The sequence below is a fragment of the Podarcis pityusensis genome (assembly GCF_964106645.2).
Source record: "Podarcis pityusensis genome assembly, chromosome: 6".
Classification (NCBI taxonomy): Eukaryota; Metazoa; Chordata; class Lepidosauria; order Squamata; family Lacertidae; genus Podarcis; species Podarcis pityusensis.
The window spans coordinates 1,583,793-1,611,765 of record NC_138030.1 but is presented as its reverse complement, the minus strand read 5'-3'; the positions used below and the strand labels follow the sequence as shown (position 1 = coordinate 1,611,765).

Sequence of the window (27,973 nt, the reverse complement as noted above, 5' to 3'; positions counted from 1 at the left end):
GCTTTCTCCCGAGCAGCGCCTGAGGAAGGGAGAAGCGGGGGGAGGCCTGGGGGGTGTTTGGGGAGGGGGGAATAGGCGACCAAGTGACCTGCCACCCGGGGTCACTTCCAGGGCCTGGCCGGCGGCCTGACCCCGCCCACTCGCGGGACTCCGGCCCCAGGTGAGGCAGTGTGGCTCAGTGGGTAGAGCGCGTGCCCTCCGGGCATAAAGGCCAGGCCAGGCCCCCTCCTACAAAGTTGGACCCCAAAGAGACTGGCAGTCTGGGCCAGGGACGCTGCCAGGCTAGACCAGAGGGCTTGACCCCTTGCAAGGCATTGCAGGGGGTCAGGCTGGATGACCCTCGGGGAACCCCTTCCAACTCCACAATGCTGCGATTCCTGCACTGCAGGGGGTCGGGGCTGGGTGACCTTTCGGGGTCCTTTCCAGTTCTACAGTTCTGGGATTCCCAGGCCGCTTCCTTTGTATGCCAGAGGGCTTCTCTTCTCTCTTCAGCTCCAGGCATTGGCCAAAGCTGCTCTGCTCTGCGCACAGTGGGGTAGCTAGCCATGCAGTGGAACTCTTTAAGGGACCTTGAGACTGCCTGCTGTTTTTCAGAGAGCCTTCCTCTAGTTTTTTGAGAACTTAAGGCCTCTTAAGGCTGACAAAAGTTATGTGAAGGGGCACATTGGGCTTGTTACCTTTTTTATTTATTTGTTGTGTTTCTCCTCCTGCTCCTCCTGTAACCTGAAAGCTGCTCTCACAGAACTTATTTCCCCTTCCCTACTCAGGATGACCACGACCGGAGGAGAGGCCTGAGTCGAGGGCGGCAGGGCCAGGCCATGGCTGTTTTCGACACCCCGCAGGAGGCGTTTGGGGCCTTGCGCCCGGCCTGCGTGCAGCTGACCAAAGCCCAGACGGCGGAGAACGTGGAGCTGCTCCGCTCCCAGCTGCGAACAGTCAGCGACTCTGCCCTGCAGGAACTCCAGGAATATGTCCTCTTCCCCCTGCGCTTCACCCTCAAGATCCCAGGGCCGAAGCGGGAGCGCGTGGTCCAGACCGTGGCCCAGTGCGTGGCCTCGGTGCTCTCCGCCACGTGCGTGAAGAAGCCCGAGCTGCTCCTGGAGCTGTTCTCCGAGCTCTGCGTCTGCCTGGCCTCCCCCTCCAGCCCGCAGCAGCTGGCCCCTCTGTCGGAGGAGCTGAAGGAGGCTGTCTTGCAGGCACTGCTGGCTCTCTTGCATTCGGCTTCCGGCGACGTCCTGGCGACTCTGTACCAGCCCTCCAACCTCCCGCACCTGGGATTTGCCGTCTCCTTGCTGCTCTCCCTGGCGGAGCAGGAGAAAGCCAAGCAGCTGAAGATCACGGCCTTGAGATGCCTGCAAGCGCTGCTTCTGCAGTGTGACTGCGAGGGGGGCCATCGGCCGCTGGACGGCAAGGAGGCAAAGCGTTGCGGGGATCTCTTCGCTTCCTTCCTGCCCGGGATCTCCCTAACGCTCTCCCGGATCATCGCGGGGGACGTCAAGCAAGGCCATGCCGTCGTTGTCTCGGCCGTCAAAGTCTTTTCCCGGACGTTAGCTTCGGTCATGGCAGATGAGCAACTGGCGCAGATCACGCCAAAGATGGAGGCATCTGTGCAGGGGCAAGGCAGGCTCTCGGAGCTCGTGGTCTACCGAGACCCCGACTGGGCAAAGAGCACAGCAGCCAAGCTCTCCATCCTGATCGCGAAGGTGGTTGGGTCTGTGTCCGTTCACCCTCACTGGAAGGCGAGGATGGAGCTGGTGGAAATGGTCCAGCTCTTGATGGCAACCTGCGGCCGGTCTTTGGTCGACTCCGCCAGCCAGCTCCTGAAGGCCTTGGTTGGCCTCGTCAACGATGAGAGGCCCGAGATCCAAACTCGGAGCAGCGAGGTCCTGTGGAGCACCACCGAGCAGGGAAGGGTGGCGGAGAACCGCCTTCTTGCCGACATCCTTTCGGAGGACCTCCACTCCCTGGCCACTGCCCTTCCCCGCCTGATGAGCTCCCAGGATGACCAGGGCAAGACGGTCACCTTGAACTTGCTCCTCGGGTACTTGAAGCTGCTGGGCCCCCGGGTCAGCCTGGTTCTGAACTCGTCTTCCCACCTCCACCGCCTCTCCAGGGCCCTTGTGCAAGTCCTGGAGCTGGACGTGAAGGATGTGAAGGTTGTGGAGGAGCGGCGTCTCGGGAACGTGCCAGGACCTTCGCAGCTCAGCAGCAGTGCCCAGAGGAAGTGCTTCCGGTTCTTTGCCGACGAGCGCATATTCTCCTTGCTCCAGCAGATCTGCCGGCTCCTCGGATACTACGGGAACCTCTATTTGCTGGCGGACCATTTCCTGGGGCTGTACGGAGAGTCGGCTGTCTACCGGAAGCAGGCGGCGATGGTCCTCAATGAACTAATTGCTGGAGCAGCTGGGCTGGAGGTGGATGTCCTTCACGAGCGAGAAGAGGTGGCCAGTGCTGAGGATCTCAGAGGCGTCGTGATTTCTGTGCTGGAGGAATACGTGGACCAAGCCAACTGGCATCTGGTCACCAGCATCGAGGCTGAGGAGGTGGCCAGTGAACCAGAGGCAAAGCGCTCCGGGCTCCTTGCTGTTCCGCCTGGCCAGCCCCTTCCTCTCCCAGATGCCAAGTCCACCGTCCGCACCATGAACGGCAACATCTGGCAGATTTGCATCCAGCTGGAAGGGGTGGGCTGCTTTGCTTCCGCGCTTAAGCAGGACTTCCGCCCGCTGCTGATCTCAGCCTTGTACCCCGTCCTGGAGAAGGCAGGAGATGCCACGCTCCTTATCAGCCAGGCAGCCAGCGGGGCCATGGAGGACATCTGCTGCGCCTGCGGCTATGGCTCCATCCCAGACCTTATCAACCAGAATGCCGACTACCTGGTGAACGGCATCTCCTTGCACCTGCGCCACCAGACTCACGTGCCCCGTTGCTCGCGGGTCCTGGAAGCCATGCTGAGACACTCGGATGCCAATGTGCTGCCCCTGGTGGATGACGTCATCCAGGACATCCTGGCCAAGCTTGACCTGCATCACGCTGACCGGGCCGCCTCGTTCCTCAGGGTCATGCACACGCTGCTGCTGAGGCTAGGTACCGATTCACCGCCATGCTTCTATCCTGCTTTTTCTTTCAAGGAGCTCAAGCCATAAGTGGCTCTGTTTCCCTCTCACAGGGACACGGGTGGCGCTGTGGGTTAAACCACAGGGTCTAGGACTTGCCGATCAGAAGGTCGGTGGTTTGAATCCCCGCGACGGGGTGAGCTCCCATTGCTCGGTCCCTGCTCCTGCCATCCTAGCAGTTTGAAAGCACATCAAAGTGCAAGTAGATAAATAGGTACCGCTCCAGCGGGAAGGTAAATGGCGTTTCCGTGCGCTGCTCTGGTTCGCCAGAAGCGGCTTAGTCCTGCTGGCCGGATGACCCAGAAGCTGTACACCGGCTCCCTCGGCCAATAAAGCGAGATGAGCACCACAACCCCAGAGTTGGCCGCGACTGGACCTAATGGTCAGGGGTCCCTTTACCTTTACCTTTACTTTCCCTCTCACAACAACAGCCCTGTGAGGTAGGGCTTAGCTGAGGGATAGCGAATGGGCCAACGCCAGGCTTCGTGGTCGTGGGGAATTCGAACCCTGCTCTTCCAGGTCCTAGTCCGGCAATCTAACCACTTTGCCACCTTGACTCAGAGTAGGAAATCCACAGCACCCCCTCCAAAATGGGGGACCTCTGTCTTGTCTGTGCTATCCCAGGGGTCCTGGCCTTGGTTTCAGTGTGTTGCTTAATTCACCCATTTCTCCCTTTCAGAAATTCTGTAGCTGAGTTAGGAAATGAACCAGGGCCTTGGATCCGTGCTGGAACATCTACACCACTGGTTCCCAAACTTTTTCAGGCCACTGCGCTCTTGATTCCACATTCGCATCCTCAGTGCCCCCAACCCTGTAAAGATCACTAATCAGGATAGCAGTTTGCCCAACCCACTAAGGAAGAGAACAGCACAATGAAATTCAAAATGGTAACAATTAATTCCATGTTTATTCAAAATCCAATTAAAACTATTTAGTTTAATTAATTCAACAAAGCAGATGAACTTGTATCAGTGATATCAGCTTTTCAAATTCTGTTAGTCCTTTAAACCTCTGGCACCCCCTTCCTGCCCCCTTGCCTTTTAGTGCCTTCCTAGGTAACCCCACTGTCCCCCATGGGGTGGTCCTCCCCACTGATCTACACTCTGTGGGGATGCCAAATGACTCGGGAATAACTCCGTTAATCTATGCATGGGATTTCCTTCAGAGGATGCATACTCAGGAATGCATATGTGAGAGTAATATTCAGCACTGAGAGTTATAGCCAACTAAATCATACTTGCGAGTAGACCTATTGAAATTGAGGCACCTATGTCATGCCTTTTTAAATTTCAATGGGTTTGCTCTGGGTACGATCAGCGCAGGATTCATCCCAGAGTTATTCAGAGTCAAGATCTACCTGTTTAGAAAGGAACAAATTGAATTCCTTGAAACTTCCTTGGTCTGCAGCCTGATTGTCCCAGTTGCAGAGGAAAGCCAGGAGAATTTGTAGCTGCTACTATGTACTGTACAGTACCTCTTTTTGTTTTTTAGAACTTTATTAAGGAATCAAAATATCTTACACAATGAAGCGAAACGAATCTGGTGGTGACTTGCTATCATAGTTCTATAGTATATGGGAGCATGAAGAGGTTGATTAAAATCAGACCAGAAAATGGGATTATCGTTCTCTCGGGATCAAAGAGGGCTTGTGGTAGTGGATTTTGGTATGTAGTCAGCACCAAATAAATCTGGTTTCGTGGGAATTTGCCAGTTCCTTAATGCATGTCAGAAACACCCATCATGCGAGGGCTGTTGGCTTGGTGGTGTCTCGTAAAACACACATCAAATGATTCCACTCTTCTGCAATTGGGATGTGTAGGGCCTTCTGATACCAAATGTGAAGGGAAAAATCAAACATATTTCTCCATTATTGAGCAATAGTCAACCTAGCCGCAGCGAACAAATATATAATAAGAGTTTTACAAACTAGTTCTGCACAGTTTTACGAACATAGCCTGGCATGGAGATTCACTGCACTGTGTCTTCCCTGTGTGGCTTAGCCCTCTTTCACCAAATTGGGACTTAAATCTATATCCCAGCTGCCCAGAATAGAACCCATTTCGTAGCCAAGTTCAGGATTGCTGTGTTGGGCTTAAGGAAGTCACGCTTTCATCCTCTTGGCAGCTTCCTGGTTTGCGGTGGAGCACCGAACAGAGAAGAATTTGGAGCACGAAGGTGGCCGTTTCTCGGGAGCAGCTGAGCAGAGTGAGGAAACCCCTTCTCCGCCACTTCTCACCGCAGAGACCATGGAAGAGTTCTTCCTCGAGTACATGAAGCAGAAGCGGATTGCAGAAGGCAATCTCACAGAGGAGGAGGAGGAGGAAGAAGGTCAGTACAGCTGGAAGCGCTTCAGGTCTCTGGTCGGAGCCCAGAATGCTCTTCCCCTACACTCATGACCCTGCATGTGCATGGAATGCTATAGCTGCATTTGGGAGAGCTTGATCTTTTAGTGTGGCAGCAGCTGCCCTTCAGAACTCCCTGCCTATTGACGTCAGGCAGGCGCCTTCACTGTACCCTCTTTTGGGGCCTGCGAAAAACATTCTTGTTGCAGAGGGCCTTCTCGGGAGTAGCGCCCGCCCTGTGGAACACCCTCCCATCAAAGAGATAAACAACTACTTGATATTTAGAAGACATCTGAAGGCAGCCCTGTTCAGGGAAGTTTTTAATGTGTGGCATTCTAATGCATTTTTAATCTTTGCTGGAAGCTGCCCAGAGTGGCTGGGGAGACCCAGCCAGATGGGCGGGGTACAAATAATAAATTATTATTATTGTTATTATTATTATTATTATTATTATTATTTATTGTTTAGACTAGCCTACCCAGATGGGTGTGAGTTTTAACCTGCTTTTAGTCTATTGCTAGTTTAACTTTTTGAAAGTTTTGAAATATTGTTCATCTTTCATAGATTTTGTTGTTGTTTAGTCGTTTAGTTGTGTCCGACTCTTCGTGACCCCCTGGACCAGAGCACGCCAGGCCCTCCTGTCCTCCACTGCCTCCCGCAGTCTGGTCAGACTCATGCTGGTAGCTTCGAGAACACTGTCCCACCATCTCGTCCTCTGTCGTCCCCTTCTCCTTGTGCCCTCCATCTTCCCCAACATCAGGGTCTTTTCCAGGGAGTCTTCTCTTCTCATGAGGTGGCCAAAGTCTTGGATCCTCAGCTTCAGGATCTGTCCTTCCAGTGAGCACTCAGGGCTGGTTTCCTTCCGAATGGAGAGGTCTGATCTTCTTGCAGTCCATGGGACTCTCAAGAGTCTCCTCCAGCACCATAATTCAAAAGCATCCATTCTTCGGCGATCAGCCTTCTTTATGGTCCAGCTCTCACTTCCATACTGCTTTGAGACTTTTTTCCTACAGTCAAGCAGTGCAGCATAAAGTTTATGAAATAATAATAAAAAAATGTGTTTAAGTTCCACCCTGTATCGTTCCCATAAGTGCCAACAACCCTCCTTTTTCCTTCCCAGAGGATCAGCTGCCTTATCTGGAGCCAGAAGCAAACGAGCAGAGCCTGGAGACGGAGAGCCTTTTGCCAGCCCATGCCCAGACCGCCAAGGCCGTGATGGAGAGGTGTGCCCACTTGCTGTCCGACAAGAGTCTCCATGTGCGGCTGAAGGTATGCCTTGAACAGCAGCCAGGCCACCAGGCGCTCTGCTGTTGGCCCAGCCCTGGAGATGGTATCTAAGTGCCAAAGCCCTTGCTTTGAACATGTAAAACAGCAGTGAAACGAGTTGCTTCGAGCATGTCCGCAGTCCCTTTTTCATGCGCCTGAGACTGATGGGCTTGGCTCCCAGCTCAAAGCACTGATCTTAAAGCCGGCCAGAGGGTACCCTTGGGTATAATGCGAAGAATGGGTTAAATGACACAGTGCTAGGCCTCATATCTTGAGGAGCACATCCTCCGTGTCTGGATGCTCTGAGATTAGGGTGTCAGGTGCCCTGGGTCGCCATAGCAACACCAGCGAGGTCGAGTGTATGATTTGCAGAGTCCTTCGCCCTTCCGTTGGTTCAGGGATGGGGAGACAGGCATAATGGTCTCCAGGGCATTGCTTTTAATAAATAATAATAATAATAAATTTTTATTTATACCCCGCCCTTCCCGGTTCAGAAAACCGAGCTCAGGGCGGCTAACAACAAATTTAAAACACTTAATTGATGCTACAAAAAACAGCATAAAATACGGTATCAAACGTGAATAACAATAAAATCAAAAATCAGTTTAGGGGAAAAATCCATCCAGTAAACATTAGATGATCACCAGGGCTAGCTGGCTAAGTTGGTCCTATTTGGGCCAGTGAGGAGACCAGGGGAGAATTCGCTGTGGGATCCCAGAGTGGGTGATCTTCATAAAAAGGGGGGGGGGGAGGGAAGGAAGGGGAATAAAAGATCAGGCTGAATTCAAATTAAAGGCCAGGCGGAATAGCTCTGTCTTACAGGCCCTGCGGAAGGAAGTTAAATCCTGCAGGGCCCTGGTCTCAGGAACGGCTAAGGGAGCTGGGCATGTTTAGCCTGGAGAAGAGGAGGTTAAGGGGTGATATGATAGCCATGTTCAAATATATAAAAGGATGTCACACAGAGGAGGGAGAAAGGTTGTTTTCTGCGGCTCCAGAGAAGCGGACACAGAGCAATGGATCCAAACTACAAGAAAGAAGATTCCACCTAAACATTAGGAAGAACTTCCTGACAGTGAGAGCTGTTTGACAGTGGAATTTGCTGCCAAGGAGTGTGGTGGAGTCTCCTTCTTTGGAGGTCTTTAAGCAGAGGCTTGACAACCATATGTCAGGAGTGCTCTGATGGTGTTTCCTGCTTGGCAGGGGGTTGGACTCGATGGCCCTTGTGGTCTCTTCCAACTCTATGATTCTATGATTCATGGGACAGAGCATCCCACCTGGTTGGAGCCATCACTGAGAAGGCCCTGGCCCTGGGGGAGGATAATCTGACTTCCTTAGGACCTGTAAACTATGAGTATGTCCTATTGTCCCGATCTCGTCCTGATGTTGAGCCCTGCCCTATTTGCTGTCAGGGTTTGACTCTGAATCTGTCAGAGAAAGAGGCTGTAGGTTTTACACAGCAGCGTTTCACTAGCATGGCAGTGGTGTAAGCAGATCTCTCTGCTCATAGGTCGATAGTAGTGTCTAGCTTCGTCTTGTGTCTGGAGACAAAAAGCACATTGTTCCTTTGAACTGTGCAGGAGAGGAGTTTCCCCCTTAACCAGGCACTCTGGAAGAAGGCCTCTGCTGGGAGCAAGATATCTCTGGAGACTCTCCTGGGGCTCCACACCCTCTGCCGACACATTACGCAAGTTGAGGGGTGGTCAGCTACCGACTGACTCCCGCAAGTGACCAACACATTTTAGTCTTTGAAAAAGAGATCAAGGACTGTTTCCTTCTCAAGGTGAGAACAAACAAGAGAGCTGCACACTCTTACACCGCAGAATCACTCGTCTAGCTGTCTCCAGCCCCAACTCCGTTAATGCCATTGTGTTTCTCCTCTGAATTCTCCTGTGCTTCCCCTGGCAGGTCCTGGATGTCTTGGAGCTCTGTGTGACGGTGCTCAGCCCCCACGAGAGCCACCTCCTTCCCTTGGCCCATCGGGCGTGGCCTGCCCTCGTCCACCGCCTGACCAAGGACGACCCTCTGGCCGTTCTCAGGGCCTTCAAGGTGAGCCTGTTCAGAATCCTCAACACCCACCCACATCCCACCGGGGCCAGGAAGGGGCTGAACTTGGCTCCTGACGCAGTTCCGGCAGGGGAGGAGCCAGCCGTCTTGACCACAGTCTAGTTTCATGGGCATGATCTGCGGAATTTGGGGCTTCCCCTTGTATTGAATTTTTGCAGATTCTGAAAATGAAGGGTGCTAAAACGTTGTAATGTGGCTTGGGGATTCAAAATATATTTTGGTTAAATTAATATAACTTAGTTTTCTCGGTAAGGAAAATTGCATGGAAATCATTGATTGCCAGGTATTTCCAGTTACATCACCACCATCGTTTAGCATTAGCTGACATTTTCAGAAGGTGAAATTAAAAGTTATTTGGTTTTCCAAAAGCAGTTTACATGATTCTTCATCAGATGTAGACTTGCCGAGCTAAATGCTGTCTAGTCACAAAAATAATAGCAGATTTTAATTCCTCACACCCAAAAACACATTTTAAGGAAAGAGATTTGCAGAAATTAAGTTCCTCCCCTAAAATAGCACACCATAGTCCTCTGTTTAATAAAACTATTTTTTTTTTAAAAAAAACCCCCAGTATTTGATAATAATAATAACATTTTATTTATATCCCGCCCTCCCCAGCCGAAGCCGGGCTCAGAGTGGCTAACAACAGTAAAAGTAACACAGTTTACATAAAATCACAATCAATTAATTGAAATACATTCTAAAATCAATTCAGAATAAAATCAATTCAGAATAAAATTAATGGAAACCATTGGGCTAGAGTTCTGTGAGGATTGCCAAAGGAGGGGGTCAGGCTGTGCCTTGGCCAAAGGCCTGGTGGAACAGCTCCGTCTTGCAGGCCCTGCGGAAAGATGTCAAGTCTCGCAGGGCCCTGGTCTCTTGGGACAGAGCGTTCCACCAGATTGGGGCCACGGCCGAAAAAGCCCTGCCTCTGGTTGAGGCCAGCCTAACCTCCCTGTGGCCTGGGACCTCCGAGATGTTTTTGTCTGAAGATCGTAAGTTCCTCCGTGGGACATACCAGGAGAGGCGGTCCCGTAGGTAGGAGGGTTCTAGGCTGCATAGGGCTTTAAAGGTTAAAACCAGCACCTTAAACCTGACCCTGTACTGAACCGGGAGCCAGTGCAGCTGGTATAGCACTGGGTGAATGTGATCCCGCGGCAAGGACCCCGTAAGGAGCCTCGCCGCGGCATTCTGCACCCGCTGGAGTTTCTGGGTCAGTCTGAAGGGCAACCCCAGTTTCTGAATATCAGCTGCTGGAAACCACAAAAGGCCAGTCGCCACAGTGGCCAACCAGACGCCTGTGGGGAGAAACCCACAAGCAGGATTCGATCGCAGGAGCCCTTCTCCCCTCCTGCAGTTTCCAGCAATTGGCAGTGAGAAGCATTGCTTCTTCCAAAAGAAAGCAAGTCGGCCAATGAGAACAACGCAAATTTGCAATAAGCAAAACAGGGAATAAAACTAACAGCCTGACAGTGCGGTCCAGCGTTGAGCTCCGTAGTGCTAACTGAGTGTGGGGGCACCAGGTTGGTTTCCGCAGTTGCAGCCTGGCTGAAAAAGCAAAGTGAGAAACAGGGTCACAGGGGAAAAGTGGCGCAGCAAAGAGGACATCTCCCTCCCTATATTTCATCTCCTCTTTGTTTCTCAAGGGCTGGTGCAAGATCTGCTTGGGGGGGGGATTGTGCTCCCCTTTTAGCGAATCTGGCCCAGCTGTGCGCCAGCAGATCCTTCCAGTTGCCAGCTGACATGGAAAGGAAGAAGCATTCGATGCCCTCCAGGCTTCCAGCTCCGAGATCTGGCCTACAAGGAGAGCGTTTGAAGTGCAAATGGTTTGAGCGACTTAAAGCTAAAAGCGTAATACACAGGGGGCCCCACCTTGGGGGGGGGGGACAAAAACCCCCAGCCAAGCCTGCAATACCCAGCCAACATCTCAAGGACCAGGCAGGATTTTTTTACGCAGAGAGGAGAAGACGTTATCGAGGAACGCAGTTACCTTTTCAGCATTTTGAGATATGCTGCCAAGCAGCAGGGAAGGTGATACTTTTTAATTATAGAAATCCCTTTGATCGTGGTGGCCTCCTTTCTGCAGAGAGGGAGGGAGAGAACTTCAGTGCGGCAAGGGACCCAACCCTCCCTGTGCTGGGTGGGCCTCCTCTTGGCAGCCGAGTTTAGAATTGTAGAATTGAGGAGTCGGAAGAGGTCCCAGGGGTCATCTAGTCCAACCCCTGCGATGCCTAGAGGCTTAGCAGTTCTTGCACTTTCTTGTCTTTAATAATAATAATAAATAATAATAATTTTTTATTTATACTCCGCCCTTCCCGGTTCAGAAAACTGGGCTCAGGGCACCTAACAACAAATTTAAAACATTTAATTGATGCAACTAAGAACAGCATAAAATACAGTATAAAATGTGAATAACAATCAATTCAGAATTTAAAAATCAATTTAGGGGGGAAATCCATCTAATAAGCATTAGGGCTAGCTGGCTAAATTAGTCCTATTTGGGCCAGCGAGGAGACCAGGGAAGAATTAGCTGTGGGATCCCAGAGCGGGTAATCTTCATAAAAAGGGGAGGGAGAGGGAAGAGAAGGGAAATAAGAGATCAGGCTGAATTCAAATTAAAGGCCAGGTGGAATAGCTCTGTCTTACAGGCCCTGCAGAAGGAGGTTAAATCCTGCAGGGCTCCTGGGACAGAGCATTCCACCAGGTCGGAGCCATCACTGAGAAGGCCCTGGCCCTGGAGGAGGATACTCTGACTTCCTTAGGGCCCGGGACCTCTAAACTATGATTATTCATGGACCTTAAGGTCCTCTGCGGGGCAGACCAGGAGAGGCAGTCCCATAAATAGTCCTTTGCACGATGCTGCAGGCACCCCCAACTTGCACATTCGCTCTCATACACAGAGCTGCGCGGCACTGTGCAAACAGTGTGCAAGCCCAACCTGCAGTATTTGCTCCGAGCCCCCCAGACTTTGGCTGAACGTGACATAGAGAAATAATAATAATTTATATTCATAGCCCACCCATCTAGCTGGGTTGCCCCAGCCACTCTGGGTTGCTCCCAACAAAATATTAAAAACACAATCAAACACCAGCCATTAAAAAACTTCCCCGAACAGGGCTGCCTTCAGGTGTCTTCTAAAAGTCAGATACAGGGGTAGCTCTGGATGTGAACGGGATCCGTTCCGAAGCACCGTTAGCATCATGAGCAAAACGCAACCCGCATGCGCGGGTTGCAATTCGCCACGTCTGCGCATGCGCAGTACGTCATTCTGAGTGTCTGCGCATGAGCGAGCGGCGAAATCCGGAAGTAACCCTTTCTGTTACTTCCGGGTCGCCACGGGATGCAACCTGAAAAGATCCAACCTGAAGCAAACGTAACAAGAGGTATGACTGTGGTTGTTTTATCTGACATCTGAGGGGAGGGCATTCCGCAGGGCAGGTGCCACCACCGAGAAGCCTCTGCCTGGGTCCTGTGGCAGATCGCCCACTCAGCGCAGATTCATGCAGAAAGCAAGACTGGGTGCAGGTGGCCTGGCGCAGAGCGGCTGTGCTCGGAAGCAGAATGAAAAAGAGTCCTGCTTTTCATCCTAGGGGAGAAGGGGAATGGAATGGAGTATCCCGGGAAAGGGCATAGCTGGCTAGAAAACTGCACAGGAGCCCTCGATACGGCAGCATTTTGTTGCAGATTGCACTCATTCAAGCAAATGTGACTTGCCTCTGTGAATAAGAGCCTGTTTGGTGGAATTTCCGCAGGTGCTGTGCACTTTGGGAGCCTACAGCGGCGACTTCCTGCGGCGGCGATTCTCCAAAGACGTCCTGCCCAAGCTGGCAGCCTCCCTCGTCACCCAGGCCCCGGTCAGCGCCCGGGCAGGGCCCATCTATGGCCACACCCTTGCCTTCAAGCTACAGCTCGCCGTGCTGCAGGGCCTCGGGTCCCTATGCCAAACTCTGGACCTTGGTGAGTTGTTAATCTGTGGAACTCCCTGCCACAGGAGGCAGTGACCAACCTAGACTGCTTTAAAAGAGAATTAGACAAATTACAACAGCCGAACCTTTGTAACCTTAGGATACCAGAGCTTGGAAAAACTACCGTATTTTTTGCTCTATAAGACTCACTTTTTCCCTCCTAAAAAGTAAGGGGAAATGTGTGTGCGTCTTATGGAGCGAATGCAGGCTGCGCAGCTATCCCAGAAGCCAGAACAGCAAGAGGGATCGCTGCTTTCGCTGCGCAGCGATCCCTCTTGTTGTTCTGGCTTCTGAGATTCAGATTTATTTATTTCCTTATTTCCCTCCTCCAAAAACTAGGTGTGTCTTATGGTCTGGTGCGTCTTATAGAACGAAAAATACGGCATTTAAATATACCTTCCCAAAAAAACCGGAAGCTTTTCTGCTGGGGTTGATAGGCGATGAATTAAGAAAAGCAGACCAGAGACTATTTATGTACGCTACGACTGCCGCCAGAATCTTAGTAGCCCCAAAATGGAAAACTCAGGAAATGCCAACACTAATGGAGTGGCAGACAAAAATGGTTGACTATGTAGAATTATCAAAACTGACCCACAGGATCCGTGACCAAGAGGAAACAAAGTTCAAAAAGGAATGGAGTAAATTTGTCAAGTATATAGGGAATAACTGTAGAAGTTTAACGACTGTAGCAGGATTAAAATAAATCTTGTGATGTGTATAGAATGCAACTAAGAACCTGTGAAAGAGAAAATTTAATATGAAAGCCTGTTGAAGGGAGGGGGGGAGGTCTGTGCGCGATAGAGCGTGTAGAAAATAAGCAGACATATGATTGTTGAACTTTAGAGTATTTATTTTGTGTGTACATGTTAAAGAAAACTCAATAAAAAGTGTATATAATAAAAAAGGATAACGGAGGTTGTTGCTTGGGAACCGCAGCACAAGGGGCTCTGCCAGCCTGCCGCTTGGGAACGAGACAAACTCAGGGCTGGCAGAGCTGCTTTCTGCAGGGGTCGTGTGTTCATCTCTACCTGCCCAGTGCCAGGTGAGAAAGTCTTTAGCATCAGTCTTTAATCAGTCTTTAACATCATCAGTACCATTTAGACCATGGGAGTGTTTCAACCCTGTTCTTGAGTTTGTTCAAAATCTAAAACAGCTTTATCTTGTATTCCTTTCTTTGAAATTGTGCCATTTAGGTTTTTAAACCTTTTTGTAAAAGCAGCACTAGAATTTTCACAGTTGAGTCCTCAACCCTTTATTACTGTGCTTTGCTTTCTTCAAGCTGGGCTTTGTTTAAAACTTGCCATTTTTGTAGCTTTTTTGTAAATTCAGTATTAGAAACTGTACTTTTGAGTCCTCAATCCTTTATTACTGTGCTTTGCTTTACCTAGGTCAAGCTAGGATTATAATACGTCAGAATTTTGGGGGTTCTACCCTTGTTTGAATCTTGGCCATTTAAGGTTTATGATTTTTCTATTTCCTTCTGAGGAAACTGAATAGTTCAGTGAAACGAGGTTTGTAGCCGGCAACCCGTTAAAGGCTTTGTTCTATTTTAGGTTTTTCTGATTTTTTCCTTAAGCTTTTTGATTTTATTATTTAGTTGATTTCCACAAGGTAATACTTCTAGTCGATTACTTCTCGTTTCAGGGATTTTCACGGTATTTCATTTGTTTTGTGCAATGCCAGGTGAGAGGCAGACGCATGTGCTTTGTGGGAAACGGCCTTGTAGAGACTGCGACTCCCTGTTCTCCTGCCTTCCCAGGAACCAAGTTTCCCTTGCCCACCCTGAGGCCTCGGTTCATTCTGCAAGCCCTAAACCTTGTCCGACCCTTCTTGTTTGCAGATGCAAGCCGACGATCTGCCCACCCTCCAGGGCGCTCCTTGCGCGAGTCATCTTCCCCTGACGCGTCTCTCTTCCTGTTCCCACAGGTGAGGGCGACCTGAATAAAGTGGAGGACGCCTGCCTCCCCTACCTCAGCGCCAAGCAGCCTGCCAAATTGCAAGAGGCCGCCTGCAGGTAATGGAAACACAGGCAACACAAAGCCTTTCATGTTGTACCCGGAACAGAATTACATAGCAGTGTAGGGTTCCCTCGGCCATCAAGTCTAATCCCCCATCTCTGCAGAAAAGCTGCCCCCTCCTAGATCCATAAATATGCTCCACAAGCAACACCACAAAGCCGGCTGCTTCAGGTGACTCACACAAGTGAGCCAAGGTGCAGGGGGCCTTGCCCTTCACTCAACAAGGACCTGCATTCATTCATTCCATCATCATCTTTATTTTATTTATACCCCGCCAATCTAGCTGGGTTTCCCCAGCCACTCTGGACAGCTTACAGCCTATATAAAACATAGTAAAATATCAAACATTAAAAACTTCTTGATACATTTATACACTGTTTAGGGAAGGTTTAAATGTTTGATGTTTTATTGTGTTTTTAATATTCTGTTGGAAGCCACCCTGAGTGGCTGGGGAGGCCCGGCCAGATGGGTAGGCAATAAATAATAAGTTATTATTTATTATTATTGCTGCTTGATTGTTAAAAAAACAACAACCTTGACGCAGTTTCCAAAGGGAATAAAACAGTAAAACTATCTGTAAAAACAGTAAAAAAAAAAAAAAAAACACCCAGCCCTTTGAAACATCCCAAAGTCAGCTATGAACTAAAAAGAGATTAAAACATACATCCACTTTATACATGTGTGGACAGTCCTTGCCAGACCAAAAAGTTTGGAGTCCAGTGAAGGCGCTTGCCCGAGGCCAAGTGGCAAGGGGTTCCAGAGTGTAGCTGCCACCCTACTGAAAGACTGAGTTCTTTCCAACGCAGAAAAGGCAGCCTGTGGCCTTGTATCAGTGCCAGCTCTGTTGATCAAAGCGGTTCAGTGGGCACACGTGGGGTCAAGGCGACCTCGTAGGTAAACTGCTCCCAGGTTTTTCAGGACTTCCTATACTAATATTGACACCTTGGACTTGGCCAAGTAGCAAATTAGCAACCGGTGCAGATTTCTGAGCACACACAGGTGTTCTCTGCGGACAAGGGCCCCTCCTCCTGTCAGCAGTTGTGCTGCAGTATCCGGCACTAACCCCAGCCTCTTGGGATTCCACTCCCAGGTAGGTGGACCAGCCAATGAAATCTTCTTACCGTGTAAGACTCTTTGGAAAAAGGCAAATTTAGTTCAGTGGGAAGCCTGCCTAGCCCTGCCTGCTGTTTTCACCAAACCAGGCAAAGGTGGCTCTCCCCCAACACACCCATTTTTTTCTGTTTTCTCTCTTCCGTCCCTTTGGCCCTGAACGTCACTTGCGCTTGCCTGAGCCCAAATCTGTTTCTCTCCACCGCTTGGCAAATCCTGGAAAAGGACCAGACCCTCTGTTGCCGTCGTGGCTTCTTAGGTAAAGGTAAAGGGACCCCTAACCATTAGGTCCAGTCGTGACCGACTCTGGGGTTGCAGCGCTGACTCTGGGGTTGCAGTAAGAGCTGTTCGACAGTGGAATTTGCTGCCAAGGAGTGTGGTGGAGTCTCCTTCTTTGGAGGTCTTTAAGCAGAGGCTTGACAACCATATGTCAGGAGTGCTCTGATGGTGTTTCCTGCTTGGCAGGGGGTTGGACTTGATGGCCCTTGTGGTCTCTTCCAACTCTATGATTCTATGATCTCGCTTTATTGGCCGAGGGAGCCGGTGGTTGTCCGCAGACAGCTTCTGGGTCATGTGGCCAGCAGGACTAAGCCGCTTCTGGAGAACCAGAGCAGCGCACGGAAACACCGTTGACCTTCCCGCCGGAGCAGTACCTATTTATTTACTTGCACTTTGACGTGCTTTCGAACTGCTAGGTTGGCAGGAGCAGGGACCGAGCAACGGGAGCTCACCCCGTCGCGGGGATTCGAGCCACCGACCTTTTAACCCACAGCGACCTTTTAACCCACAGCGCCACCTGCGTCCCTGTGGTGTGGCTTCTTAATTTCTCTTTAATACATGTTTAGTCAAGGAAATTTGGAGGAGGAAAGAAACCCCCGGTCAACTCTCGTTAATAGCAGAAGAAGCACCAGTGGTTCTGTTGATAGGGCTCCAACCTGTTGGGATGCTGCCAGGGACAAGGGGGCATTTGGCAGCCCCCAGGTGGCTTCGGCAGCCAGGCAAACTCCGGTTCTCGGAACAGCATCAATCAGCAACTCGAGCCTCCGAAACCTTCAGAAACTGAGCACACTCTTCTCAGCAGAGTGAATAAATCTACACAACGGAAGTGGCAGACAGAAACATGTGTAAGCATTATTTACAGGCGTTTATTCAGCATCAGGAACAAAGGAAAAACATGTCTTCTTCCCTTCGTGTCCAAGCAAACCAGCAGTACAGCAAAAGCAATATACAGCGGAAGTTCCCAGCAGACTGTGCTGGAAGTAAACAGGCTTGTGACCTACAACAACTCCACATATCTGTTCCTCTTAAGGAGGAATGGAACATCAATATCCGAACACAACCAAGGCCAAAATGCCCTGGGGGCAGGGGCAAGTGGCTCCTTGCTCTGCCACAGTGGGAGCGAAAGACCTTTCCCATCTCCAGAGCTTCTGCAAGCTTAAATTCAAGTTCCGTGAGCCTCTCCCTTCCCAAAGGGACGCCCAGCCTGAGTCCTTCCTGCCAAACAGAAGACGGATAGAAGACGCAATAGCCATCTTCAGAGATCTGAATGGCTGTAGCATGGAAGAGGGAGGCAGCTTGCTTTCTGCTGCTCCAGAAGGGAGGGCCTGAACCAATGGATTCTAGTTACAAGGAAGGAGATCCTGACTCAACATTAGGAAGAACTTTCTGAGCGTAAGAGCTGCCCAACAGTGGAACAGATTCCCCTGGAAGGTGCTGGACTCTCCTTCGCTGGAGGTTTTTAAGCAGAGGTTGGGTGGCCATCTGCCAGGGATGCTTTAACTGAGATTCCAGCATTGCGGGGGGCTGGGCTAGATGGCCTTTGGGGGTACCTTCCAATCTGCTTTTTTTAAACGCCATGCACTGTTTTATAAAGTTCTATAATGTCGCTTGTTACTCTAAATACGTCCCAGATGCTGCAACCTTTCATCATGGACAAAGTGGGTAGAGAATTTTTTTTCTCCCTGTCTCATAACACACAAACATCCAAGTTGCATGTTGTAGGACTCAGGACAAATCAAAGGAAGTCCATCATCATCATCATCATCATCACCAAATTTTATTTATATCCCGCCCTCCCCAGCCGAATCTGGGCTCAGAGCGGCTAACAACAGTAAAAATAATACAGTTTACATAAAATCATAATCAATTAATTGAAATACATTCTAAAATCAATTCATTCTAAAATCAGTTCAAATCAAATTAATGGCAACCATTGGGCTAGAGTTCTGTGAGGATTACCAAAGGAAGGGGTCAGACTGTGCCTTGGCCAAAGGCCTGGTGGAACAGCTCTGTCTTGCAGGACCTGTGGAAAGATGTCAAGTCCCGCACGGCCCTAGTCTCTTGTGACAGAGCGTTCCACCAGATCGGGGCCATGGCTGAAAAAGCCCTGGCTCTGGTTGAGGCCAGCCTAACCTCCCTGTGGCCCGAGACCTCCAAGATGTTTTGTTTGAAGACCATAAGGTCCTCCGTGGGACATACCAGGAGAGGCAGTCCTGTGGGTACGTGGGTCCTAGGCCGTATAGGGCTTTAAAGGTTAAAACCAGCACCTTAAACCTGATCCTGTATTTCACTGTGATACCAGAATGCTGGCCTAGGTGGGGCACTGGCCGGATCCAGCAAGCTCTTCCTATGTTCTTCACCATCAGCTGCAGGGCAGCAGATTCCTGCCTACCCCCCCAGCCTGCGCCCAAAAGGCTATTCTTGGAAAGGCCAGGGCACCGATGACAGCCTCTTTGCAAAGCAGATCGGCCTCTTCGCCCCGTAGAGAAGCTTCTGTGCTGAGCAGCCTGCTTCCAACTTGCCCGGACGAGCCAAACCCATCGAGGCGCTCCAGCTCTGTTCAGCGCAGACCCGGCGGGTTTGCACAAGCCAGCGATTCCGAGCCGTTTCTCGCCACAGTTAAACAGGCGCCTCTCCGTGCTCCCGGCTTGGGCCGCTTTCATTCCCCGCATCCCCATCTGCATCTGCCAAGTTGCAAGCTCTGGTGCAGAGTCCTGCCAGGCGAAAGCTTAAAAACAAAGTAAAAATCAATAAGCCACACTTGAGCAAAGCAAATACAAAGGCGAGCACGTCTGCTTGGATTAACCCGGGCATCTTTCGCCATGGAAACGGAGGTTGCTTGGAAACTGCTGGAGTAAATTCATATATATATATATATATATATATATATATATATATATATATATTTAGGAGTCAAGTTGCTCCTTAAGCTGCACAGCCCTCTGGATCACCAGGGGAGAATCTTGGCCCAAGAGGAGAAGGGTCTTGGCGTGGAGGGTGGGTCATCCAAGGTCAGTCTGGACCTGAGATGGCCAGTCAGGAAGTGGAGGCGCCTGACGGAAGGGTTCAAGGTGCATCTGCCCTGCCAGGCTGGGGAAGGCAAGTAACCAAACAATTAAACAATTGCAAACAATTATCTGTAATATCCAAGGCAACAATATAGCAAGTACAACAATGCAATGTCAGTATAAACTCTTTATGTTATAATCTATACAAAACATTAAACAGTATGAAAACAAAATAACAAATAAAATAAGTCTTGTAAGTCTTCTTTCAGAGACTTGCATAGTCTACAAAGACTTTCCGAGACTTACAAGACTTATGTTTATTTGGATCTATGTTTCCAAGAGAATCCATCAAGAGCGCATATCTTGTGACTTTCAGAGATTTGTAAGATTTCTGTTTATTTGGTTTTGCAGAGAGTGCATATTTCATATACAGTCATGTTGTTGTTTAGTCGTTTCCGACTCTTCGTGACCCCCTGGACCAGAGCACGCCAGGCATTCCTGTCTTCCACTGCCTCCTGCAGTTTGGTCAAACTCATGCTGGTAGCTTCGAAAACACTGTCCCACCATCTCGTCCTCTGTCATCCCCTTCTCCTTGCGCCCTCCATCTTTCCCAGCATCAGGGTCTTTTCCAGGGAGTCTTCTCTTCTCATGAGGTGGCCAAAGTCTTGGAGCCTCAGCTTCAGGATCTGTCCTTCCAGTGAGCACTCAGGGCTGATTTCCTTCAGAATGGATAGGTTTGATCAAACGTATCCATACAGTCATACCTCTGGATAAATATGCTTCAGGATACGTATTTTTGGGTTGTGCACTGCGGCAACCCAGAAGTAACGGAGCACGTTACTTCTGGGTTTCGCCGCTCGGATAGGCGCAGACGGTCAAAATGAAGAAGGAAGTTGTGAAGAAGGAACTTGTATTTTAACCGCCCTGAATCTTCCAGCATCATTGGACGTGGCTTAGTGAGGACTTACAGCAGCTGTGCCCGAGCTCTGCCGGCTTGGAGGTCCTGGTTCAATCCCCGACATTTCCCGTTAAAAGATCCCTGGCAGGAGGACTGGGGAAGGCCCTTTTGCCAGCGGCTGTGGGGAGTGCTTGCCAGCCTGAGGGTGCCAGACTGGCTGTTTGGCTCGGTGCGAGGCAGCTTCATGCATCTGTTGACTCTGGCCGCTGCCACCCGGTGGGGTTCAAGTGAGATTAGGTTGCCGGATGGTATCCAGTGGCTGGTGGGCTCTGTGGCTTTTGCTGCCCAGACGAGGCAAGCTGTGTGTATCAGTCAGGGCTGCAGAATAAGCAAGCTGGACTCCCTGGTGGAGTTTCTCGGGTGCAAAGGGTGGCGTGACGACAGCCTGGCTCTTGGCATCGTTTTGTAGGCACAGGTTTGGGATGAGGGACAGGGATGGGATGGAGCATCTGTGAATCATAGCGCTGCAGAGTTGGGGGGGAGACTCCCAGGGGTCATCTAGTCCAACCCCCTGCGATTCAGGGAATCCCAGCTAAAGAATCCCCACCCAACCTCCGTTTAAAAACCTCCAAGGAAGGGGCATTCACTACCTTGGAAGGCGTAATGGGCTGCATCACGGTACCCCTTCCATCTCTTCTTCTGTGATTTGGGGAGCCCAGAGGTCCCTCTCTATATCCTAAGGCATTGTAGTACTTTTCTCTTTCCTGCAGGATCCCCTGTCTCTAACTATTTTATTTTATTTTATTTATTTTATTATTTTTCATTTCATTTACAGTCATACCTCGGGTTGAAGTTGCTTCAGGTTGAGCGTTTTCGGATTGCGCTCCGTGGCGACCCAGAAGTAACGGAACACGTTACTTCCGGATTTTGCTGCTCACACATGCACAGACGGTCAAAATGACGTCATGTGCAGAAGTGGCGAATCGCAACCCACGCAGACACGGGTTGCGTTTGCTTCAGGATGTGAGCGGGGCTCCTGAACGGATCCCGTTCGTATCCAGAGGTACCACTGTATTTCATTTATCGCCTCCATGGAGTTTGAGGTGTCATGCATACCTCTCCTCTTCCTCATTTTATCCTCAAAACAACCACAGCCCTGCAAGGCAGGTTAGGCTGAGAGCGAGCGCTTGGCCTGCAAGGTCACAGCCAGTGAACTTCGTGGCCCAGCGATGGACTCGAACCCCGGTCAAGTGGGTGCTAGTCCAGCACTCTAACCACTGTGCCACGCTGCCTCTGTACTCACTGAATAAACGCCATTGTAGAGCCCATCTGGTCCTCCCGCGCGGTTCCTCGCCCCAGAGGATGGATTTCTCCAGGTCTGCCAGCCGTTTCCTAGGCCACGGAAGAAGTGCTGCGATTATCCCTCTAGGAAAGAGCTCTGCTGAATCCCAATCAGACCTGAAGAGCCTCTCTTGGTTTCAAGAGCGGTGGCTTGGCTGCGGAGAGCATCTAATTCCAGCCTCGGAGGCCGTGTCAGTGGGCACAGCGCAAACACACCTGCCGCAAAGAGGCAGGGAAGTGGCTGAGCTGGGTGGCGCCTTGCCTGGTACAAACAAGAAGTTGAAAAAGCCACGCAAATCCATTAAAAAGAGAGAGAAGGAGAGACCGGTTTCATCTCCAGAGGCCTTCTCTGCCTGAAGCCAAGTCTTTGGTGTTTGGATTTTGCCCAGTTTCCCGCAGCGGCTCTAGAGGCGGCCAGTGGTTGTCAAACTGCCCACCTCCGGGAGGGTAATTCTGGATTGATTCGCCTGGAGAAAAGCCACAGAAATCTGCCAGGGGAATCACACAGGTTTGGGGGGTCCGGCTTGGGCTGCCTAGTCGGTGCCGTGCTTTGGAACCAAGTTGCTTCATCAGTTTGATTTGATTCACTTATATTCTGCTTTCCCCCAATGAGCTGTGGCCAAACCATATTACAGCAGACATTCAGAGCATCAAATTATGGAGCGTCGGAAATACCGCTGTACAAAACGCAGAGCGTGTCAGTAAATACAAAAATGACAAAAATCATCAATTTGGCTCACACAGAATGACTTCAGAAACCAAAACAATCTAGGCTTTAAGTACATAAACACATTTCAATTTAAGCTGTTTAAATTTTTCAATCCTGATTAAGGCAATTTGTAGCAAAGTAACAGTAGAACAACCACAGCAAATTTACTGGTGTTTTGGCCAATCTGGGAGCATTTTCTGCAACAGCTGCTCCCACACCTGTGGAACTCATTGCCTCTTGAGCTCAGCATGACCAGCAGACTGCAAACCTTTTCGGAAAGTTCTTAAAACGTTCTCTCGAGGTAGAGTACCTGCCTCATTTCTTTGATTACTTTCATTATATTCTCGCAATTTTGAGTGGGCTTTTAAAGAGAAAAGCATGATTTATAGATGCCAGGTCCTTCCATAACCCCCACCATGTGCATTGGCTTCTGTACCTGATATCTGCATTGGAGGACGAAGTCCTATAGAAAAGCAGCAGCAAGGACAAGATTTATAAGTCAGTGAGAAGGTGGCTGCACAATGAAACTGTGAGAAGGAGAGAGAGAGAGAAGGAAAGGAACTTCTCTGTTGGCGTCAGCTAGGTCGGCCTTCCCCAAACTGGGGCCCCCCAGTTGCCTTTGGACTACAATTCCCATCATTCCCCAAGCCAGCATGACTGCAGTGACTGGGGCTGATGGAAGAAGCTAGAGTCCAAATGAAGAAAATAATAATAATAACAATAATAATAATAATAATAATAATAATAATAATACTACCCCACCCATCTGGCTGAGTTTCCCCAGCCACTCTGGGCAGCTCCCAATCGAGTGTTAAAAACAATACAGCATTAAATGTTAAAAACTTCCCTTCAGATGGCTGCCTTCAGATGTCTTTTAAAGATAAGATAGCTACTTATTTCCTTGACATCTGGTGGGAGGGTGCTCCACAGGGCGGGGGCCACTACCGAGAAGGCCCTCTGCCTGGTTCCCTGTAACTTGGCTTCTTGCAGCGAGGGAACTGCCAGAAGGCCCTCGGCGCTGGACCTCAGTGTCCGGGCAGAACGATGGGGGTGGAGACGCTCCTTCAGGTATACTGGACCGAGGCCGTTTAAGGCTTTATAGGTCAGCACCAACACATTGAATTGTGCTTGGAAGCGTACTGGGAGCCAGTGCAGATCTCTCAGGATCGGCGTTATGTGGTCTCTGCGGCCACCCTCAGTCACCAGTCTAGCTGCTGCATTCTGGATTAGTTGTAGTTTCCGGGTCACCTTCAAAGGTAGCTCCACGTAGAACGCATTGCAGTAGTCCAAGCGGGAGATAACTAGAGCATGCACCACTCTGGCCAGACAGTCTGCAGGCAGGTAGGGTCTCATCCTGCGTGCCAGTGGAGAGCGCCAGGTTGGGGAATCTCAGCAGTCACGTCGCACTTTGAATTTTGTGTATGTGCAATTCCTACTTTTAATAGAGCAAGTTTGGGAAGAGATCATAATGTCATCTCAGGTTTTAAGCTAAGTGTGTGTGAGAGAGAGAGAGAGAGAGAAAGAGAGAGAGAGAGAAGGTATGTTTGCGTAAGATAGATAGATAGACATTCCTTCCAGAGATTTACTTCTTTCTCTCACAGCCTTTTAAAAATTTAATCTCTGAACCAGTTGCTTTATGTAATCACATTCTGAAAATGCAGCTAACTCTGAACCCACAGCTATTCACCTCCGTGTGGGAATGTATTGATGAAGGAAGTTTAAAATAGGATGTGGCAATGCCTTTAATCAGGACTCTCTCGTTTTTTCCCGGGCTTCGGCTCGCAGCAAATAAGCATTAAGGCGGAGAACACTTATTTAGCACATTGCAATTTCCAGGGTGCTGACTGTGCTGTGAACCAGAACCGTATTTTGGGGGGAAGGTGTGGGGAAGAAACAAGAGGCTTTATCCAGAGGCAGGGCTCCAAATGAGTCGAGACAGGGCTGGTGTTCTCCGCAGCCGTCCAGGATCAAACATATGGATTGCAAAGCAACCAGGATGAATTAACATCCTTTGCCATTGATTAGGTGGAGAGAGGCTGGCAGGGAACCATCACTGCGGAGCAAAAATGGTCTCCAGCCACCCAGTCCAGAAGAACGGAAGAAAATTATTGTGGAGAAGACTTGTGGAAAAGTTGATTGATTTGAAAGACAAGCCAGTCATTGCAGGGACTGGACTAGGAAGGCAAGACTGTCCTCGCCTGCGATGTGAGCCTGGCCTCGATTTGCTGAAATAATGCTGTGTCGTTATGCAAATCCATCGCTCTGTACCCATTAAAAAAACCGCTGAGCCTCCAAAGTAGGAATTTGGGGGAAGCCTGAAAGAGGGCAGAGCCATGTGGGACTCAGAGGGAAACCACCTGCCGACCATCATTCTGAATGATGCGATTTGGCGATTCCCTTTTTACAATATGATACGATAATCTTTATTGTCATTGTCCCATACAGAACAACGAAATTGAAAAAAATCTACATCAGACATTCAAAAACCAACAAGCCTGCTATCCCAGCTATCCCAGCCTGGTTAACCCTAAAAACTCTGATACCCCATAATTAAATCAAGGGAAGAGTCTTGACTCTGGGAACAAATCACAGGCCCCGATACATCAGTAATGGTAGGGGTGACGTACAATGACAATGTATGTTGGAAGATCCGAGGTGCATAAAAGGATGTCCTCACAGCACATAGTTCAACTATGGAACTCCCTGCTGCAGGAGGCAGAGATGGGCACTGAGTTGGATGGCTTTAAAAGAGGATGAGACAAATTCATGGAGGAGGAAAGGCTATCAACGGCAGTTGGAGGCAGCAGTGCTTCTGAAAACCAGTTCCTGAAGCCATAGGAGGGGAGAGGGATCTCTTGCTTGGCAGGTCAAATGATATTATACTGGCCGTGGCAAAGTTTCTTTTGGAGGTTATAAGAAACAAAGATCATTATGCCCTAGATAAAACAAAATGACTGCCTTGGTTTCTTCCATCTGTCTGGTCATTTTAACTGTACAGTGGTACCTCTGGTTGCGAACGTGATCCGTGTGGGATGCACGTTCACAACCCGCAGTGTTCGCAACCCATGTCTGCGTGTCTGTGGTTTAGCACTTCTGCGCATGCATGACCACCAAAACCCGGAAGTAACCCATTCCGGTACTTCTGGGTTTTGGCGGTCCGCAACCCGAAAAAACGCCACCTGAAGCGGCTATAACCCGAGGTATGACTGTATCTTGTTTTGAAATTGTTTTGTGGGTCTTTGGACCGCAATAAAGTATTGATTGATTGGCAGGTTTCTCAGAAGAGGCATTTGGTGGGCCACTGTGGGGACAGGACACTGGACTCGATGGGCCGTTGGCCTGATCCTGCAGGCTCTTCTTACAGCGTTCTTCTAAGCGTTCTTGTGCTAAGCGATCGATGCTCAGAAATAGCCGTGTGCCTTGCAATTCCTTGACGCTTTGGGGAGGAGTAGCCGGGTTGGTTCTCCATCATGTTAAGGAGACCTTTGCTGGACCGATTAGTCTTTTCAGAGGATGCCTCAAGTCAGCATTTGAGGAGAGCGGAGCCCTTGTTCAGGTGGATGTGATCAGCAGAGTTAATGAAAAGAGATCCGGCTGTGCTAACCCAAGTCTAGTAGGGGGCTGGGGTGAGCCGGGGTTCCCCAAATCCTGGATCCGGTATTATTAGAGCCATTCAGCCATGGAACGGCCTCCCCTCGCAGCCTGAATTGATCTAGCCTGAGATACTGGCGCAGGCTAAATGCCTTCGAGGATCTTACCCTTAAGATCAGCTGGTTGGAGCAACTAAGGGCAGGGGGCTGAGCACAAAAGTGGCAAGATGAGTTTAGGGTTTATAATCTTCAAATGGAGAACTCCTTAGTCCTTAGGCCATATGGCCTTAGAAACTGGATTTTTGATCAGGATGCCAACCAAGACAGAGCATCCATCACTGCCACCCGTTACTCTACTTGGTACCCCAAATTAAGACCAATCGCTCAAGGCGATTGAGACTCTGACCTTCCCACAATGCAGGGCCTTTGCAGAATTAAGATTCCAACAGATGCCCTCAGCATATTTAGAGGGGAGAGATCGGGGAATTCCCCATACCGATTGCAAATGTATACATAGATGCCATCAGGTAGATGACATCACAGGCTGTCTGCTGATTTGCCCCCTGTAGACAACGCCCAGAGGGAAATTTATATTGCCAGTTCTTAATTGGCTTCCAGGTCAATCCACACAGGAAGTGACCGTTGAACTCCTAGCAGGTAAACATCTAGATATTACACACCAGGTAGCCTAGCCAAATTTGCTCTGGCAGCCAAGAAGCTCCGTTCCAGTTATGTGAATGCACTCCAGTCTTAAGTTTTAATGTTGTAGATTTCTTTTTATGTTGTAAACAGCTACAGGTTACGTTGTATGGTTTTAGAGGAAAGTTTTCCTTTTATTCTCTGTCGCCCATTGTAAAGGCCTTTGGCTATACAGTGGTACCTTGGGTTAAGTACTTAATTTGTTCTGGAGGTCTGTTCTTAACCTGAAACTGTTCTTAACCTGAAGCACTGCTTTAGCTAATGGGGCCTCCTGCTGTTGCTGCGCCACCGGAGCACGATTTTTGTTCTCATCCTGAAGCAAAGTTCTTAACCTGGGTTAGCGGAGTCTGTAACCTGAAGCGTCTGTAACCTGAAGCGTATGTAACCCAAGGTACCACTGTACAGTCATACCTCAGGTTAAATATGCTTCAGGTTGAGCGTTTTCAGGTTACGCTCCGCTGCGACCCGGAGCGCCTTACTTCCGGGTTTCGCCGCTTGCACATGCACAGATGCTCAAAATGACGTCACACGCATGGATCCCGTTCACATACAATAAAATGGATTGACGAAGAGCCCTGTCTTTGACTCCCACAAGATACGGTGGACTCTGCTTCACAGAGGCCTTTAAATAGAAGTTGGGTGGCCACCTTTCAGGGATTCTTGAGCTGTGATTCCTGCATTGCGAGGGGGGTTGGAATAGATGACCTTTGGCGTCCCTTCCAACCCTGCAGTTTTATGATTCTAGACTTCCCATTGACTCAGCTTCCCCTCCCTGCTTTTGTTTTTGTCTCCGCAGCGTTTTCCTCCACCTGATGCAGGTGGACTCGGATGCCGTCTGGCTCTTCCTCAGCAACGTCTGGTGCCCCCACCCCTATGAGCCCCCCCACCCCAGCCTGCGGCCCGTGAAGCTGGCCGGGGCGGAGAAGAAGCGGGGCGAGTTCACCGACAACGTCGGGCGGCTGCTGGGCGAGCTGCAAGGGAGGGAAGGAGCGGCGGCGGTGGCAGCTGCACCCTGAGAGCCACCCTTGAAACCTGGAGAGACGGGAGCCTTTTGCTAGAATCTGGGGGTCCAGTGGCGCTCCAGGCAGCAGCAGGAAGGGGAACAGGAGGGTCAATGGGGGAACATCCTCAGGCAGCATTGTGCAGTTTCTGAAGAGGAGTCTTGGAGATGCACCTCCTTGGGAGAAGGTCTCAGCTGGCCAGAAAACATGACTGCGAAGCCTCTGAGCATGAGATGACTGCACCTTCCTAGGGACCTCGGCCCATCCGCACCTCGGCTGAATGTGGAATAGGCACCCCTTCTGTGTCCTTTGATTTCCCCTCGTCCATACGGCATTCACCGGAAACAGCCGCTGCCCTCAACGTTCTCCTTCTAAATCTGGAATTTCTCTGATCCACGGAAAATCCAAAAGGGACACCTGCTCTGCCTGTCATTTTTATTGATTCAAAAAAGGTTATGCAGTATTCTGCAAAATGCAGTGTTATGAAACAGGATCTGGTGTGGCAGTTTACCTAGCGCATCTACAAATACAGACATGAAATAAAGCCAAAATAAATAAACCACAGGGCTG

General features: G+C 49.9%; 1 protein-coding gene across 1 annotated transcript; it reads left to right on the top strand.

The window, feature by feature from the left end:
- Window positions 1-47: 47 nt before the first annotated feature.
- On the top strand, window positions 48-27,962 carry TTI1 (TELO2 interacting protein 1). Its single transcript, XM_081011065.1, has 8 exons — window positions 48-160; window positions 768-3,084; window positions 5,238-5,441; window positions 6,576-6,724; window positions 8,627-8,767; window positions 12,538-12,742; window positions 14,677-14,764; window positions 27,199-27,962. The coding sequence occupies exons 2-8, from the start codon at window positions 819-821 to the stop codon at window positions 27,416-27,418; spliced, it is 3,273 nt and encodes a 1,090-aa protein (XP_080867191.1). The 5' UTR covers window positions 48-160; window positions 768-818; the 3' UTR covers window positions 27,419-27,962.
- Window positions 27,963-27,973: the final 11 nt, after the last annotated feature.